Source organism: Anarrhichthys ocellatus, unplaced genomic scaffold, assembly GCF_004355925.1.
Source record: "Anarrhichthys ocellatus isolate YVR2014 unplaced genomic scaffold, GSC_Weel_1.0 scaffold86, whole genome shotgun sequence".
In the NCBI taxonomy this organism is placed as follows: Eukaryota; Metazoa; Chordata; class Actinopteri; order Perciformes; family Anarhichadidae; genus Anarrhichthys; species Anarrhichthys ocellatus.
Window position 1 is genome coordinate 299,758 of NW_022280116.1, and position 15,863 is coordinate 315,620.

Below are 15,863 nucleotides of genomic sequence, written 5' to 3' on the forward strand. Positions count from 1 at the left end.
ACACACATAAATATACTTAAGTCACTATCTTGTTGTCAAAGACTTGAGAATGCGGCTGGATCTCCACAAGCTTTACTTCTCAACAACAGTTTGCAGAAGTTCTTCTCTCCCAACCCTGTTTATTCTATCTCTACTTCTGCTCTCATTTATGAGTCAGTTCAATTCCATTTAACCTTGAGTGACATCAATTAACTACAGTCTCTATCTGAAATGCTTGCTCGTGAAATCCCAGCAGTACTCAACCTGCATAGAACCGAGCTCGGAGAGTCTGGATCAGGTCGTATAACATAGTTTGAAGGGATGATCCATGATTTATCTTCCCCCTACGTCAGTATTATTGAGATTCTGACAAATATCAGAAATAAGAAATGTCAGAATCTGTGTCCTACTGTACATTTAGAGATGTTGCTCGTTGAGCGGCATGTCTGACCGATGAGCCCCGTCAATCAGCATGAGTGACAAGTGAATTTTTAGTCCTTCATTACAAAAACTCACCAACACGTTGCTCTGCGCTCCATTAGAGTAGTTACTGTTATGGCTGTGATATTTAAGATTAAAAAGGACACCGACGCTGTGATATAGTCGCACCAGGTACAGACACCCAGACTTTTAAAACGTATATTTAAATATTTTAAATAACCACAATTGGATGATATGAAAATTGAAACGACCACCCAACCCTATGAGAAAGTTTGAACGGCGTACAACTGCTTTTTTGATAATATTAAAGCTGAAGGACAACTTTCTTCTCTGCTTTTAAACAACTTTCCTGAAAGGCCCGACTTGATCCTTTACATCGCCATATTAGCACCGTCGGTACAGATCTGTGGGGCGATACCAATAGTAGCGAAACACAACAGCTCCGTGGGGCGTTTGGTGCATTTTCAGAACACGGCGGAGTTTGCAGGCCTCTGTTTTCGGGAGCTTATCCTCGGATTAGTGCCTGGAAAAGTTCATTCTGCCCTGGGAGACCCAGGGTGAACTGAGCCCTTCCTAACAGGGATTGTGTAACTGCTGGAAACTTTTGATTTTGTTTTGTTCAGAGAAGCAGGAGGATTACATCCTCGGAGACCCACCTGACCCGCCTCCCGGTTCTTGGCTGTCCCCTGTTGAACCCATGCGGCGGATCGCGTCTCCCGGCCAGATGGAGAAGCACGGTCGTGCGTGATTCTTATAGCGTACCGGAGCGGTTCGCTGCTTGGGAGGACTCAAGACAATATGAGAGAGAGAGTGAACGTGACCTCTTGCATTTCACTCGTACTGTAGCAGAAAGATGTGGATCCTTACGTGTTAATCGTCAAGGTCTTGCATCTTCTCAATCTCTTTATCTATCACGGATTGGACATCTGGGCTATTCTGAGCGCTGTGTACCGTCAGCAGTCGATACCCGTGTTCTGTGTGTGCCGTCGGCTCAAACACAAATACTATGCCCTGCATGTACTGCATGTCTCAGGCCTCAGTTCTAATCATACTTTTGCTCCTGCTGTAAAAAAAATCCACTGAGTTGTAATTACATGTCTTTCCTGCAAAGCAGCTTCAAGGAAACTGGTTTCACTGACATGCCTGCTAAGAGCCAGCCAGAGAAACTTGACACAAAAGGTAAGTCATCAGTTCTCATTTCAAGAAACTCAATGACAGTTGCCCAATTTAGCTAACAAATCAGCCGTGAAATCGTGGAATAATCAATAATGAAAGAACAAAAAAAAGATCTTTGTTTATTTGAAAGAACAGTGCACAGCAGTTTGAGCACAAAAAACATAATTCAATTGTGAGCTCCTCTTCCGGCAGAGGCGAAGCTTTGAACGCTTAATAAATTCTTCCGAAGAGGCTAAATTGCACACTTGTTTCATCCGGCAATGAGATTACTCGAATGGAATATTCTGGAAAACTGTGGTGGCGAAAGACAATAATGAGGCAGTAATCTCATTTCTCCACAGCAGCTTCCATTGTTCTCTTAAAAAAGGGCCTCTGTTTAGTCTGGTTCAACTCTCAGTCCCATCCGTCTTTCCATTGAGGAAAAAAATAAAAAATAAATTTGCAGAGCCAAGGATAAATGAGAACAATAACAGTTCTGCAGCACTCAAATGCATCAAACGCAGATAGGAGGGGAGCGCTATTGTGTCCTGCTGGCTCTTTGGGACAATCACTAGGCGGCAGCGTGGCTGTGAAAAGTGGCTGCAGGCGCACGGAGACGAGCAGCATCGCTACTCCCTAAAAGAAACTTCTGAAAGAACTTCTGAGGAGTAAGCCCTACTTAACTTTGCCTCCTGCTTCGGTTGACTCCAGTCATCTTTAAAGCAACTTTCTTCACGTTTGGGACTAAAACATATCAATTAACCCCCCCCGACCCGAGTCTTTTTTCCCCCTGTGACGATGGCCCCTGTAAATGGGGAATCGCCGGCGTGGGCCAGCGGGGGTTAATCTCCCTTTTTGAAGATTACGCTTCACTTTCCAGTGGCCCGGCCCAGGCACTAGCCACTCTCTTCTAATCCACCACTGCAGGCATTTGATAGCTTCCACTGCGAGCCCTTATTACAGTTACTGATTAAAGCTGAGAGACAGAGAGAGAGGGACGGTGGGGGGGGGGGAAGACAGATAGGAAATTAGAGTGACAGCAGGACAGCAGAGAAGGAAGGGCAAGAGAGAGAATTAAAAACTGCTCCTCTTTCAGTAGCAGCCGACTTTGATTACCTCCGAGTTTAATGCTGGAGGTGGAATGTGGTTACTCAATATACGCACTCTTACAGTACTCCAGCTCGTGTCCAACTAAAATGTTTAAAATCTGCTTTAAAAAGGGAAAACCTGACCCAAGACAGGAAGAATGTGTCACCGGAAAAGCTTAAAAATCACATCCCCGCAATTTTAGATCTTCAAAGCACCTAAAAGATGCTACAGCAAGACATGGCTGCAAAACTGTGAAAACTACATTTTGACTGTTACAGCTGTAAAAAAAGAAAAATACTTTAATCCTGCTTAATGACATTGATTGCAGCGTTCCATCTATCACAATAGAGGGGGGGGATAACAGTCTTATCTGGCATTAGCTGTTTACACTCCACCATCTTTTGTAAAGCACCCATTATGCTGTCAGTCCTCTCAAATCACTCCTCCCCTCCGATACTGAATAATCTCTGGGATAAAAATCTACGCATGGCCGTGCTCGTCCCAAAAAAAAAAAAAAAAAAAAAAAAAACTGGACATGAATAATTCACAACCATCTGCCGAGGCTCAGCGGTGTGAAGAAGACTCTGAAAAGTGAGGAGGTGCGACTCTGTGTGTTTATTTTAAAAACCAACTCCTTGCAACACCCCCACCCCCAGTACCCCGACGCGGAAAAAAAAGACGACCGCCCTCCCTTCCTCTCCCCACACTGCCGACCTGCTGCTCTAACAAAAAAGAGTTAAGGTAACGCGTTTCCTTTCGTCCACACGCTCACTGCTCTCTTGGTTCTGTTGGATCCTTGGTCTCACTCTGCAGATTCTCTACCGGCTTCTTAAGCGCCATTATCAGCCGGCATCGTCGTGAATAAGACAGGAAGAAGAGGTTGGGATCCCTCCAGGAAGTTAAAATGCCAAGTAAGATTGGTAAACAATACTAAACACTACTGAGCCCAGCATGAGCCTTCTTTTGGGTCAGACTGTACCGGGCCTCAGAGGGGGTTTTAACAAGCTACACGAGGCCTCCAGCAGCAGACGGCCCCCAGGCCTCTGTTTGCGTTCCAGGCAGGGGGAGTCACAGCCGCGTGACGATTTATTGACGCAAGAGCCCCCCCAGCCAGGACCTGCCACCGATTACTGCCGCCGGAGAGCCGGAGGAGGGGAGGATCTCGCCGGGATGAGAGAGTTTGTCTGTGTGTGTGTGTTCCAGCTCGGGCTCCAAGGCCGTAAACCTAGCTTCAAAATGCCAAGCAGCATGTCAACATGCCAGCCTCTTTGCCACCCAGGTTTAAAGGCGGACAAAAGAGGCCTTCAGTGCTCTGAAATGGTCCGTTTTTCAGAATGGGAAACGATGATCTGTCATACATGGAAAAGGGCTTAGCCATGCAGCGCACAGACAGGAGGGCGACAAGGGGGAAACGAACCGCTAACAGGAGGCAAAATGGAGGAAAGCTCCGTTCTAAACATCGGGTGCTCCTCAGGGTGGGGAGAAGTCTGGCTGTTGGAATATGTTGGCTCAGTGCAGAACTTCACCAGAACTTCACCTTGGCTATTTTTGGTGTTTGTGTATATTGTGAATTTGGCTTCGTTATGTTATGAATCATAACAAATCAGGGTTTTTTTTTTACAAAAGTGGGATTATGTTCATCCATCAACTGGCACATTGTGAATGCATACAAGAGGCTCCTTTCCTTATTGAAATAGACCAAATGAGATGCGTTGTGATTACAGACCGACAACTGTGGATTCAGGTTGGGACCATTTTTTTTTTGTAATTGCTCCACAAGAGGATTACTGGCCACAAACACACAAGCAGGTCAGATGATGAAAAAGGAAATTAACAAGCATTTTTACACTGGTATTTCTATTTGTAAGTTATTTTAGAAAAACTATCAAAGATTTGATGAAAAACAAAACTTGTGAGGACTGAGAATTGAAGGAGCATGGAAATGATCTGAGTAGGAGGAAAAGAAAGAAAGGAAATATGTCCAACTGCTCCTCTTACATAACACGATGTATTTAAGAAAATAAATCCCACATATCTTTGGCCTGTGCCAGAGTTCACAGCTATCCGGATGGCCTGAAACTGATGCAAACCCTTTTGGCTGGGACAACAACATGTCTCTGCTTGCAGTTCTGCAGAAAAGAAGCCGATGCCAGCGGCCCACATGGTGCCACACAGGAGCAGTAGCACCGCAACAATCACTCAATGGCTCTGACATCATTAAGTTGAATACGACCTAGACAGCCAAAGCATGATGGGTAAAGGGAGGACACACAATTGGCCTTTTGTCCACTTTTGTCTGCAGTTGAGGAAAGAGGAAGAGCCAGATCTGCACCATGGCTGTGATTTAAGAAAAAAAAAAAGGGAGGGGTTAGAAGGCCACATTGGTCACGGTCAACAAGACCAGGGAATCCATTTTTGAGGACGCAAGGAGAAACCTGCTGTGAAATATAATCCATGACCGAATGACGGCCGGTTACTGGACGCGGAAGAGCCGCGCTATCGTTGCGCGAGCAGTAGCCTGGCTGTTGACACCAAAAGCATATTACTAGTGATCCTGCTCCTCTGATGTGTTCTATAGAGCTAAATACATCTGTAGTATTTCATTTAAGAACCACTATTAGAAATAGCACTGACACTAGGCTGTTTCAGATAAATATAGTGGATGCATCTTGACATTTGATCATGTTGGAGGAGAGCCAAAAATACATAGATGGACGAACACCACTGTGTAACTGCGATATAAAACAATGCAACATGCGGTGAGGAAGTCGTCAACTCAACAATCACTCAACCAAATTGAAGAGCCCTTGTAGAAAAGGCTAAATCAAAACTACGGGTTTTGGTCCATTCGCCACGGTGCAATCAAATCAAAAAAGACCGATAGCTCTCAGTTAGCCTGTAACAACTTAGCTCATCAAAGAAAAGAATGTCGTCACAAGCAGGGTTTCACTTACCATTCCTTATAAGTCTTCTGGTTGTCAAAATGCATACATACATGTACTCACATTGAAACTGTTCATTATATGTGCATTACGCCACAATCACGAAATGCCTCAAACTTTTTTTTGCAAAAATAAGCCTGATAAAGTGCTTTTGTTTAGTAACTCAGTGGTATTCCGACCATTTTCATTAATAAAACATGTAGCACAACCTTGAGAATAAATAATACAGAAGTGTTCGAATACACCTGAACACACTATGGACAGAACATAAACACATTTTAAACACAAAAGAAGCCGCCACACATGGGAAGAAAAGCACAAGAGCTCCTCTTGTGCGATCCTTCTAGAAACTTTTTTTCACGTCTTACCTGAGCGACTGTGAGAGCTCATCTTTGCCGTTGCCAGGCAGACTTGACGGGCACCATGAGTTTTCCCCGGCCAGCCGGGTGAAGGTGCCGGGCCGAGGACGGGACAGAGGGCGGTTGTGCGTCAAGGCTTCATCACACCGGAGCCACAGGTGGAGACGGGGCACGATTCCTTCCAGTTAGGCTCTGAGAGGTGGACACCAAAAAAAGAAATAGTGCTTTAATATGCATGTGGAATTCCAGATAGATGCTCGTATAACAATTTAAACAAACATGCGGGACATATTCTAAATCAAAGCAGGTGTCCTGTCCACTGTTTATTCCACCCCGCCGTTATTGAGCCAAAAGTCCTGTGAGTTTACCTGAGGTCACGTGTGGTGCCACTACAGGCCAGAGAGGAACAAAGACCTGCAGGTTACCAACCTTCTAAAGAAACCCACTGCCCCTGTGTTTCCTAATCAGTGACCCTCACACGCATAATATATATCCCTTAACTAAGCCTTTTTTTTTCCCCCAGTGACGTTCAGGAATTGGTGCCATATATGCCACTTGCCGTGTGAGTTAAGTGTTTAATATGCGTGGTCAGCGGTGAACTGCCAAAGTGAGACTACCAGCCACAGAGGAGTCACAGCCAACAACAACGACGGAGAAAGTCGGGAATTTAACTGCGGTGAAAGAGAAATGGAATTAAAACAACTCCTCGGGAAAGAAAACATTTGGCCAATGTTTGATGCTGGACCAAATAAACCATTACAAATATGAACTCTGTTGTGAATTTAAAAAATTTAATTCTGTTATTGTGGAGAAAAGTAAAGAAGAAGTGATGTAAAACAGCTCTCGGCTTCCTCCAAGTGAGGGTTTTTTTTATCAAATAAATATGGTTTCACTTGGACCATCTGGATTTACTAAAATAATTGCATGTTTACATAATCTAAAATGTAACAGCAAGTCACTGTCAGTGCTGTCACCACACCCAGCCAGGCGAAGCTTTCCGAATGTCTTCTGACAGAGAGATTAAAAAAAAAAACGCTGCAAACATGTACGCCAATGTTCCTGAGAAAACAGTCTCATTGTGGCTAAGCTACAAACACAATTAATAAAATGTGACATGACTATATCTTCACTCCCACAGCTTGCAATGGTCAGCTGTGGGAGTCAGCATCTCGCTAGAAAGCCTCTTCCCTCTGAATCGAATGCAAACACGAGGACCTGGACCTACCTCAAGAGTCAATAGCGGAAGAGAAAGAGGAAGAAAACTACTCATACCGGCTGGTCTGTGTGTGTGTGTGTTGTGCAATCACAACTTCAAGGAGCATGTAAATACACACACACACACACACACACACACGGAAGCCTCTGGCTATTCAACCCTTACAGGCAGAAGCTACCGCTCACCTCTGTCACATCTAACAGGTGTCAACAGAGCAGAACACAAACGAGTGGCGATGAGAGCAGCAGTCGAGCCACAGAGGCCATGATAGAGTGTGTACGCACTCTGTTCCTATCTCTCTCACACACACACACACACACACACACACACACACACACACACACACACAGTTGCCGTAACTCGAAAGCTGTTGACCTGAATTACTGTCAAACGAAGGAGTTCAGTGGAAAGAAGGTGCGAGCACTGCGTGGCCAAATAATATCTCATGGAAACAACGTTACTGCCAGGATTCTCCAGGGTCTTACTTCACTCATCAGGAACTATCGCAGAAGAAAAACAGCCCTTTAAAGCCTACGACAAAATTCCAGCTCGTTCATTAGCATTAAAGGGTCTCTATTACCGGTCTTTCCCAAACACCGGGTTGGGGACCCATAGGTGGGTCGCACAACATTTTATTTAGGGTCACCAAATAGATTTGCAGAACTTCTAGTAGTATAGTCTTTCATTTATCATTCACATCTGCAGTACACATTTGCACCACACGAGGGAGCCTGAATGTTCGTATGGTTGTCTGATAATTGTAGCCTACCTATGACATTGAATCTAATATGAAAGGCAGGTGAACATTACGTTTGTTTAACTGATGAGTGCAAATGAAAACAATAAGATAAGCCAGTTATTTCTGGTCTCATTTCTAAAGTATTTAACATTAGGTACGTTTTCAAAAGCACATGTATAAAACAAAGTGATTTATCAAACGTATATCACTTCTAAATGGCAGGTTTTACCGACACACAAATTGTTTTTTCTCAGGATTTATAGATAAGGAGCCGGCCTAGCGTGCTTTTAGTGCACGTGAGCGCGCCCCATCCGATTAGTCACAGCTGCTGGTCTGATGACCTCGGCTACAGCTGAGGAAGCGTAAAGCACTCACCTGCTGCTTCCCCCTCAGGTAAACACCGTTAGCTCTGTCGGCACTGCTGCCGTTGTTTGCACAGTTAGCGATTTCGGCACCGTTAGCTGCAAGCCGCCGGCTTAAGTGTCGCCATTTTGAGAGCCGCGTGGAGGCAATAGATATGCTTTGAATGACTAATTCAGCACCTTTAAATGTGAAGAAATAAAAGCACCTCATCCTTCAGGCCAGGGGCAAAATGACCAAAGGGAAGGTTTAGATGTGTGTGGATGGATTTGATAGTATGTGGACAATGCTTTGATTGACAGCAGGAATACTCACAGGAGGATTTGCTGAGGTATGAGGTGTCGACTGGAGGGCAGCCGCCTTTTTTTTTTCCCTCAAAGATACGTCTGCCACAGAATAATTCAGACTGTGCTTTTAGAGCTTGTCATACTATATCAGCCATGACCTCGGGCATTTAGTTCTCTCATATTCTCTGTTTGCCACACCCAAACAAATAAAACTAAAAATAGTGCCAGCAAACCTGCTCCTTTTCTGACGCCATCAAACTGCAGTTTGCGGTAGAGGTCTGCAGAGTTAGCTGTAGGTTTTTTTGTTCCTTCCATATGATTTCACTTTTTCTGCAATTTCAACTGTTCTTCGGGGATCCTATTAAAAATGAATCCGTGTATAAAGCTGCAGGTATTTTTACAGCACAGTAGAACCATAAAATGCACCGCCAACATCTCTTCACGGGTCTCGTTTCCACCGACTGACACTCAACATGGGATGAGGTTTCTTGTTCTCGTGCAGCAAAAGTTTTGGAACCCTGGAAAACGTTCCACGGCGCTCGACAGGAAAACACCTCTCAGGACCCCCCCCCCCCCCACCCACTGTAATGGACTTCATTTCCCAAGCACTCCGAAGCGCTGCCGGGAGTAATCACGACGGCATAAAAATAACATGTGGTCGGGTATAGCGAGCAGTAAACAACAATTAAGAGACCCCTTGCGTGGCTCGTGAAATGAATCATTGAAAATGCACTTGAGCCATGAAGACAGCTTCAGCCTCTCAGCCCTAATTGACTATGAATAATTCAGCGGACGAGTGAGATTAGCAGCACCGCAGTATGCTATTGAGTGACGTGTTCCTGATTTTTCTTTGTTGTCGGCAAACATAGTAAAAAAAAATAAAATGTAGTCTTTAAATTTTTTATTTTTTTATTTAAATCATTGCATTTCACTGCTGACTGATCGAGAGCATGACTGTGTCAAACTGAACCCTTCGTCCTTTAGATGGATGGAGGCTTAAAGTCCGAGGTGACATGGGAGTAAAAGAGGTGGAGGAGGAGAAGCGGGGCAGGAGGAGAGAGAGTGAGTGAGCACATGTTTGAGGAGACAAAGTGACAGTGAAGCAGTAACGTGACACTCTCTGCTGCTTGTTCATGTTTGCAAGTGAACTGGGCCCAGCGACGACCGCAGGACATCACGTCAATCGGCTGAACGGGGACAAGACGGGCACCAGGGGATCGTCTTCCTCGGTACGGGGCTCTAAAAGCCCGGGCACCATTAAAGTATGGACTTTTTAGCAAACGGATACGTTTCATGGGGACGTTTTTGCATTCGGTCACAGCAAGTGACGTGGGAAAACGAGCAGCGCGTAAGAGCAAGGGAGGAAGTGTATCGAGCGACTGTTGTTGAAAGCTACGTGGTACAATAACGAGCATAAAGATGCGAGATTGTCCACCAAGGGCTGATGGGATGAGTCTAAACCAGGAGACTTTCACCCAGGAGGCTGTTGTTCGTGTCCCTTCTGAAACCAACAGTTAAACAATGATTTAACGCTTGTTACTTAACATTACATAGGAAAGTCCTCAAAGGGCGGTTATCTATTTACACTAGTTATGTTGTTACGTTATATTGTTATTATTATCATTACTGCGACAAAAAGAAAAACATGGTCTTTTTTCTACCCTTAACCAAGTAGTTTTGTTTCCTAAACCTAACCAATCATTTCACATTGTTGTTATTTCTACAAGCATGATACGAGGTTGGTATGAAACATATTTATGGAAAGTATTTTTAGATCACAAACGTAGACGTTCAACATATCCCTTTGGTTTGCAAAATCGTACAATGCCAAAAACAATTCTGCCGACTGGGCTGCTGTGTGACAAGCCAGCATCCACCTGCAGGCCCCCCCGACTCTGATCTCTGAGGGAAAACATCTGATACCCTCACTCTCCAATCTGTCCAGACAAGAGCTATTCTGCTGTGCTGCATTCTCCTGCAAATTAACTTTTATATATGTAAGATGACTGACAGAACTTAGAGCAGGGGTCTCAAACTCAAGGTCCGTGGGCCGAATCCGGCCCGCCACGTCATTTTATGTGGCCCGCGAATCCGCCAGCAAAAGAAAAAAATAATTTTTATTATTAAAAGTTAGACTTGATAATAAAAATATCCCCATAGTCGGAATTATGAGATAGAAAGTAATAACTGATATATAGAAAGAAATTCTGAGATAGAAAGTCAAAATTATGAGATAGGAAGTCGAAGTTATGAGATACTTAAACACAACAGTCATAGAAGCAGCTCTTTGGCTGGTTACTGTACAATGGAAATGTATTGTGAGTACATTGAAGACTACTTTAAACGTGGCTTTAAAACACATAAAATACTTCACGTGGGATTGTGCAAATGCACCCTTGAAAGGATTTTAAGCTTTGAACAAAGTTATTGTAATAACTTGTGTTTGATATTTGTCTTTGCTATTTTCTTTAATAGTTTGATAGAGTAATGTGGGTTTCTTAACCCTAAATTAAAAGGATTTAAATTATAATAACAGAAATGTCCTTAAATATATTTTTACATTTATATAACTGCATGTACAATATTTTTACACTTGAATAAACAATAATCAAATGCAGAGACAGTTATTTAACAATATGTTAGGAGAAGTTACATTTACACCGTTTTACATTTACAACCGGCCCTTTGAGGGCAATGCTGATGTAATGTTGCCCAGAGTGAAAATGAGTTTGACACCCCCGACTTAGAGTATTTAAACATGAGGATGAGAGGGCTATGCCATACGTATGACCTGTCACTTGAGTTGTGCACAAATGCTTGTAAGGCCAAAGATATCACAAATACAATTATTCCAAATTAAGTCACTTTAAATACACTTGTAATACAGGGATCTGCCCAATGCTTCTTTTGCATTTTAAGACAAGCTGAAATGAATTAGGAGCTCATTTGTAAAATGAGACAAAAGACCTTCTTAAAATGAATAAAGATTCCCTTGAAATGATAAATATGAAAACTTTTAAGCAAAAAAAAAAAAAAACTGATATCTTATCTTATCAAAACAACATGTGACTGTAGCTGTGGCTAACCAAAAACTACCCCTCACACCAATAACATCATGCATCTTCTATTGAAAAGCTTATGTCTGCATCTCAAAGTGAAACAAGTACGGCACAGAGGAGAATCAAAAGACAATGGGGAGTCACGTGAACTTCACTTAGGTTGGCTCCCTCAAACCCAGACAGCTGAAACTCTATAGGTATGTTTAAACTTTTAGGTTTGGGAAAAATACTGGAGAGTGCCATGTTTCTCTGCATGTGTGTGTGTGTGTGTGTGTGTGTGTGTGTGTGTGTGTGTGTGTGTGTATGTGTGTGAGAGAGAGAATTCCTGTGAAACCTGGAGAGAAATGTTGGGTTGGGGGATTAAAATTGTTGGCATAAAATATAATGGCACATCACGATGAAGCACATAGACCAGCCCTGTCTGAGGTTATATAATGTGAGCTGTGGGATCTTAGTTTACAACATGGCGACACAGACAAACGTGAAGATGATTGTATGGCATGTTCTAGATTTGAGCGGTCGTGTCGTTTGACATACTGTCAACTGCCCCGCGGTAATAACGAGGACACGGTGGTAATACACACGCAAACACAAGTCTGTTGTTAATGGAAAACCAAACACCGGTGCATTGTTACCCTGGCAACAAAAGGCCAACTATTCTGAGTCCAATAAAAAGCAGGAAGTAGCATCTTTCCGAGCAGCTTGCCAAGTACTGTGAATGGCAAAAGCCCACTCAACTTCCCTTTCTTTATTACTAGCACTCTTCCACTGTCACTCTCACTCTTTAGCCTGTGTATTTAACTTTCTCTCAGCGTCTCCGTTATTAATTATCCACGCCAACCTTTAGTCTCTGATTCTGCACTAAGAACTTCTTTTTTCACCCATTTTTCATTTCTTCTAAATGACAGCAGGCATTTACTGTACTCTTTTTTTGGATGCAAGAGTTTCGTACCACAGTGTGAGCCAATGTGTGAAGCTGCTTTCACATGATCAGACAACCGAGTAAATCCCTTTATTTATTTATTTTTAACTCGGGGTGCACTGAAGCCCGACCCAAAGGAACTGCATGGCTTCACGCTAAACTGCTCAAGAAGAACACTGAGCCAAAGATCAGATTCTTTGAACTTTGGCCTTGACCATTTAGCTCCTCTCATTTGGACTCACCGCCTGACCGGGTGATGAAAGCACTGCTTGACTTTTGTCGTTTTTAAGCTCCGTTAGAAGCAACGTTTGCTTTGGGGCTTTGCGTCCAGTTTTGAGGACCGACAGGTATCGCAATCAAAAAGTAACAAAATCACTTTGGCCAGATGGATTAGCGAAAACAGCAACTGTGATGTCAACTCCTGCTGGCAATGTTCGTCTCAGAGATGTATAAAATCGACCAATCACTTCATCTTTCAAGAGGCTCTGTGATCACTGGGAGATTCTTGCAAGTCGGGAAGACCTATCCAGAAGTTTCACAGTAAGAAGTAATACCTAAAAAAAAATACTGTAAAAGTGAATCCACCTTTCCTATCTTTATGTAATCAGTTGCCTGCAGTTAAATGGATCTAGTTTGTACACAATCACAAATAACTGAGTCTAAAAAAAACATGTATATACCGGATTTGCAATATCGATCTGCAATTTACAAACTGCCATGCAGGCCTTTCGTACACAGGTTAAAATCTGTGAAAGACAAAAATAAAGATAAACTGTCAACCTGTGGCTAATTTTATATTGATCATTGTAACGCAACATGGCAGCGGATCATTGAGGCCCCTGATTGGATGGGATGACTATGCGAGTAGGGGGCAGGGTGGTGGGACAGTTTGCACAGTCCTGCTGGTTTGAGTGTGCCTGTGCACCACAGGATCCCATCACCAAGCTCGTATCCAACACCGCGATGCCATTAATAGACTCAATTAGTAACCATTAGCATGACATCCACAACATGTCCACAAACAAGGATGCCTTTCCCAACTGCCAACCCTTCCAACACTTGCTAACCGAGCTAGGATTGGTTCAAAGTCAGGACAAAGTCCCGGCGGAGCACAAAGGAGCTAAAATGGGTGTATTATTGGGGAGGCACAACAGGGTAGGAAGGGACTGAATCTGGGAGAATGTTTTGCAGCCATGAACTCATTGGGTAACCACAAGGATTCATCAAGCCTCAAATCACATCAGTTGAGGCTGAGAGCTTCTGTATAGCTGCCCATTAAACGCTCGGTGTCCCTTTTACTGCCTCGAATCTTCCTCGTCTACTTTTACTGCTTCTCTGGCCGATATCCAACTTCCTTTTCTTTTATTAAGTTGCGCAACAGTAAGCCTAATGAGAAAAGATGAAGTAACTGTGTAATGATTGATTCCATTGACCTTGGCGTTTTCTGTTTACTCCAAAAATGAAGACAATAAATACAAAAAGGTGGAAACGGTGGGTTTAGATGAATGGCAGTGAAAAAAAGTGTTTGCTCAAAGACTGTGGTGAAACAACGGATTCCCTCGAGTTTCATTAGTGGCATCTCAAACAATGCATGTAATGGAGAGACCGAGGACAAAGACACATTAATATGCTGGATGGCAGTTGCGTTGAAGGGAAGACCCTCCCAAGCAGTGCACACATTTCTGGTCCTGTCACCTTATCTGTCCCCGACAACAACGGTGGCATTAATAGATCCCATTAGTATCTATTAGTGTGACAACATCCACAAAATGTCCACAAACAAGCAAGCTTCCCCAGTGCCAGATAACTGATGGGAGGAAGTTGGAAAGCCAGGTCCGGGGCCTGACGAAGCACAATGGAACGAAGCTAAATGGCCTTATTAATGAGAGAACAAGAGGCAAAGGTAGGGGGCAAGTAAAGAACAAGAATGAAGAGCTCCAAAACTTTGGTATGGATGTGAAAGTTGGCCCTTGAGACGATCAGTAATGGGCTGGAATTGATTCAAAAAGCATATGTTTGATAGCAAAACCAAATAAAAGAATTAGAACAAGCTAGACCGTTTTTTTTACCAAAGGAATATCATATCTCATAAGTGAAGAAGTAGTAAAATCACAATAATTATATCAGTAGCAATGTGTAAGTGTCTTTCTAAAGATTTCAAAATTGTAAAATGTTAAAAGGTTTTCTAATAGCGAATTCAGGGAATGTTTATTTCCTCCACACGGCTCTCAGCTTGGCGGCAGCTAGCAGCTAACGGTGCAAAAAGCATGAACAGTGCAAACAATAATATAGTGTTAGCCTGAAGGAGGAGCAGAGGGTGGGCGCTACGTTTCCATGATGGCTTCCATCTGCATGGTGGAGATATTAAGGCTGCCACATTAACTGTGGTTGGACATGCCACCTATGCTGTGCTATTCAGTCTCATTACTCCGAGTAGAGTCGCGACACATTTCTGGCCAGTGCCAGTGTCAAAAGTCTGTCGGAGTCTATGTCATCCGAAGTTATGGACGATAGTAAAAGGTTATGGATTTTAGCTTTGAAAACACTTTTAACTGCAAAATGAATCTCAGGCTAAATGAGAGAGGTGGAGGATATGGTGGAGGAGTAAAAGTAAAACAAGGTGTGACAGAGGAGAATTTAAATGGTGAGACATAATGAAGAGAAGAGGTGACGGCACTGATTCTATGGTGTGTGTGTGTGTGTGTGTGTGTGTGTGTGTGAGAGACGTACATGTTAATGCTGTGAAGGGAAATTATTTTCTTAGCCTCCTTAGACGGAAATTAATCTGGTTATTACCTTTATTCTGAAAAACTTTCTACTTGGCTGTGTGAAACTGGCTTTAGACACTGCAGTCATCCATTGACTATTCTTTTTTACGTTTGTGCATCAGAAATCCCACAATACATAATGAGTAGACACTTTAGTTTCACTAATGTGCACACACACACAAACTTCAAATGTGAGGCGGTGACTTCAATTTACTGCAGGTGTTTCATTCACAAAGAGAGTTTCTTTGAAGGAGACACTCACTAACTGAAATGCATCAACAGTGATTAAAAACAAATCTCTGTGTACCTTTGATCCCCAAATCCATTTTGTTGTTTATCAGTGTCATTTTAGCACAAATAAGGTGTGTGTGCAGTTTGAGTGGGTGACATCTTTCCAACTGTTTAAAATGTGAAATTTAAATGCCAGGTGTTTACTCTCAGTTACTCACAATCCAAGTGAAAGAGCTTCCATCTACACTCAATTTTGCACAAAATATTCAACAATAACGCAAAGAGAAATCAGTCAAAAAGAGGCAGAAGTAATTAT

At 43.1% G+C, this 15,863-nt stretch overlaps 1 protein-coding gene across 4 annotated transcripts in view; it reads right to left on the reverse strand.

The window, feature by feature from the left end:
* hdac4 (histone deacetylase 4) overlaps positions 1 to 15,863 on the reverse strand; it is a 118,272-nt gene that overhangs the window by 99,346 nt on the left and 3,063 nt on the right. For all 4 annotated transcript variants that reach the window (XM_031875049.1, XM_031875048.1, XM_031875047.1 and 1 more), the window contains exon 2: positions 5,975 to 6,157. In XM_031875049.1, the coding sequence (XP_031730909.1) occupies positions 5,975 to 5,996 (22 nt within the window). In that variant the 5' untranslated portion in view covers positions 5,997 to 6,157. The remainder of the gene's footprint in view (positions 1 to 5,974; positions 6,158 to 15,863) is intronic.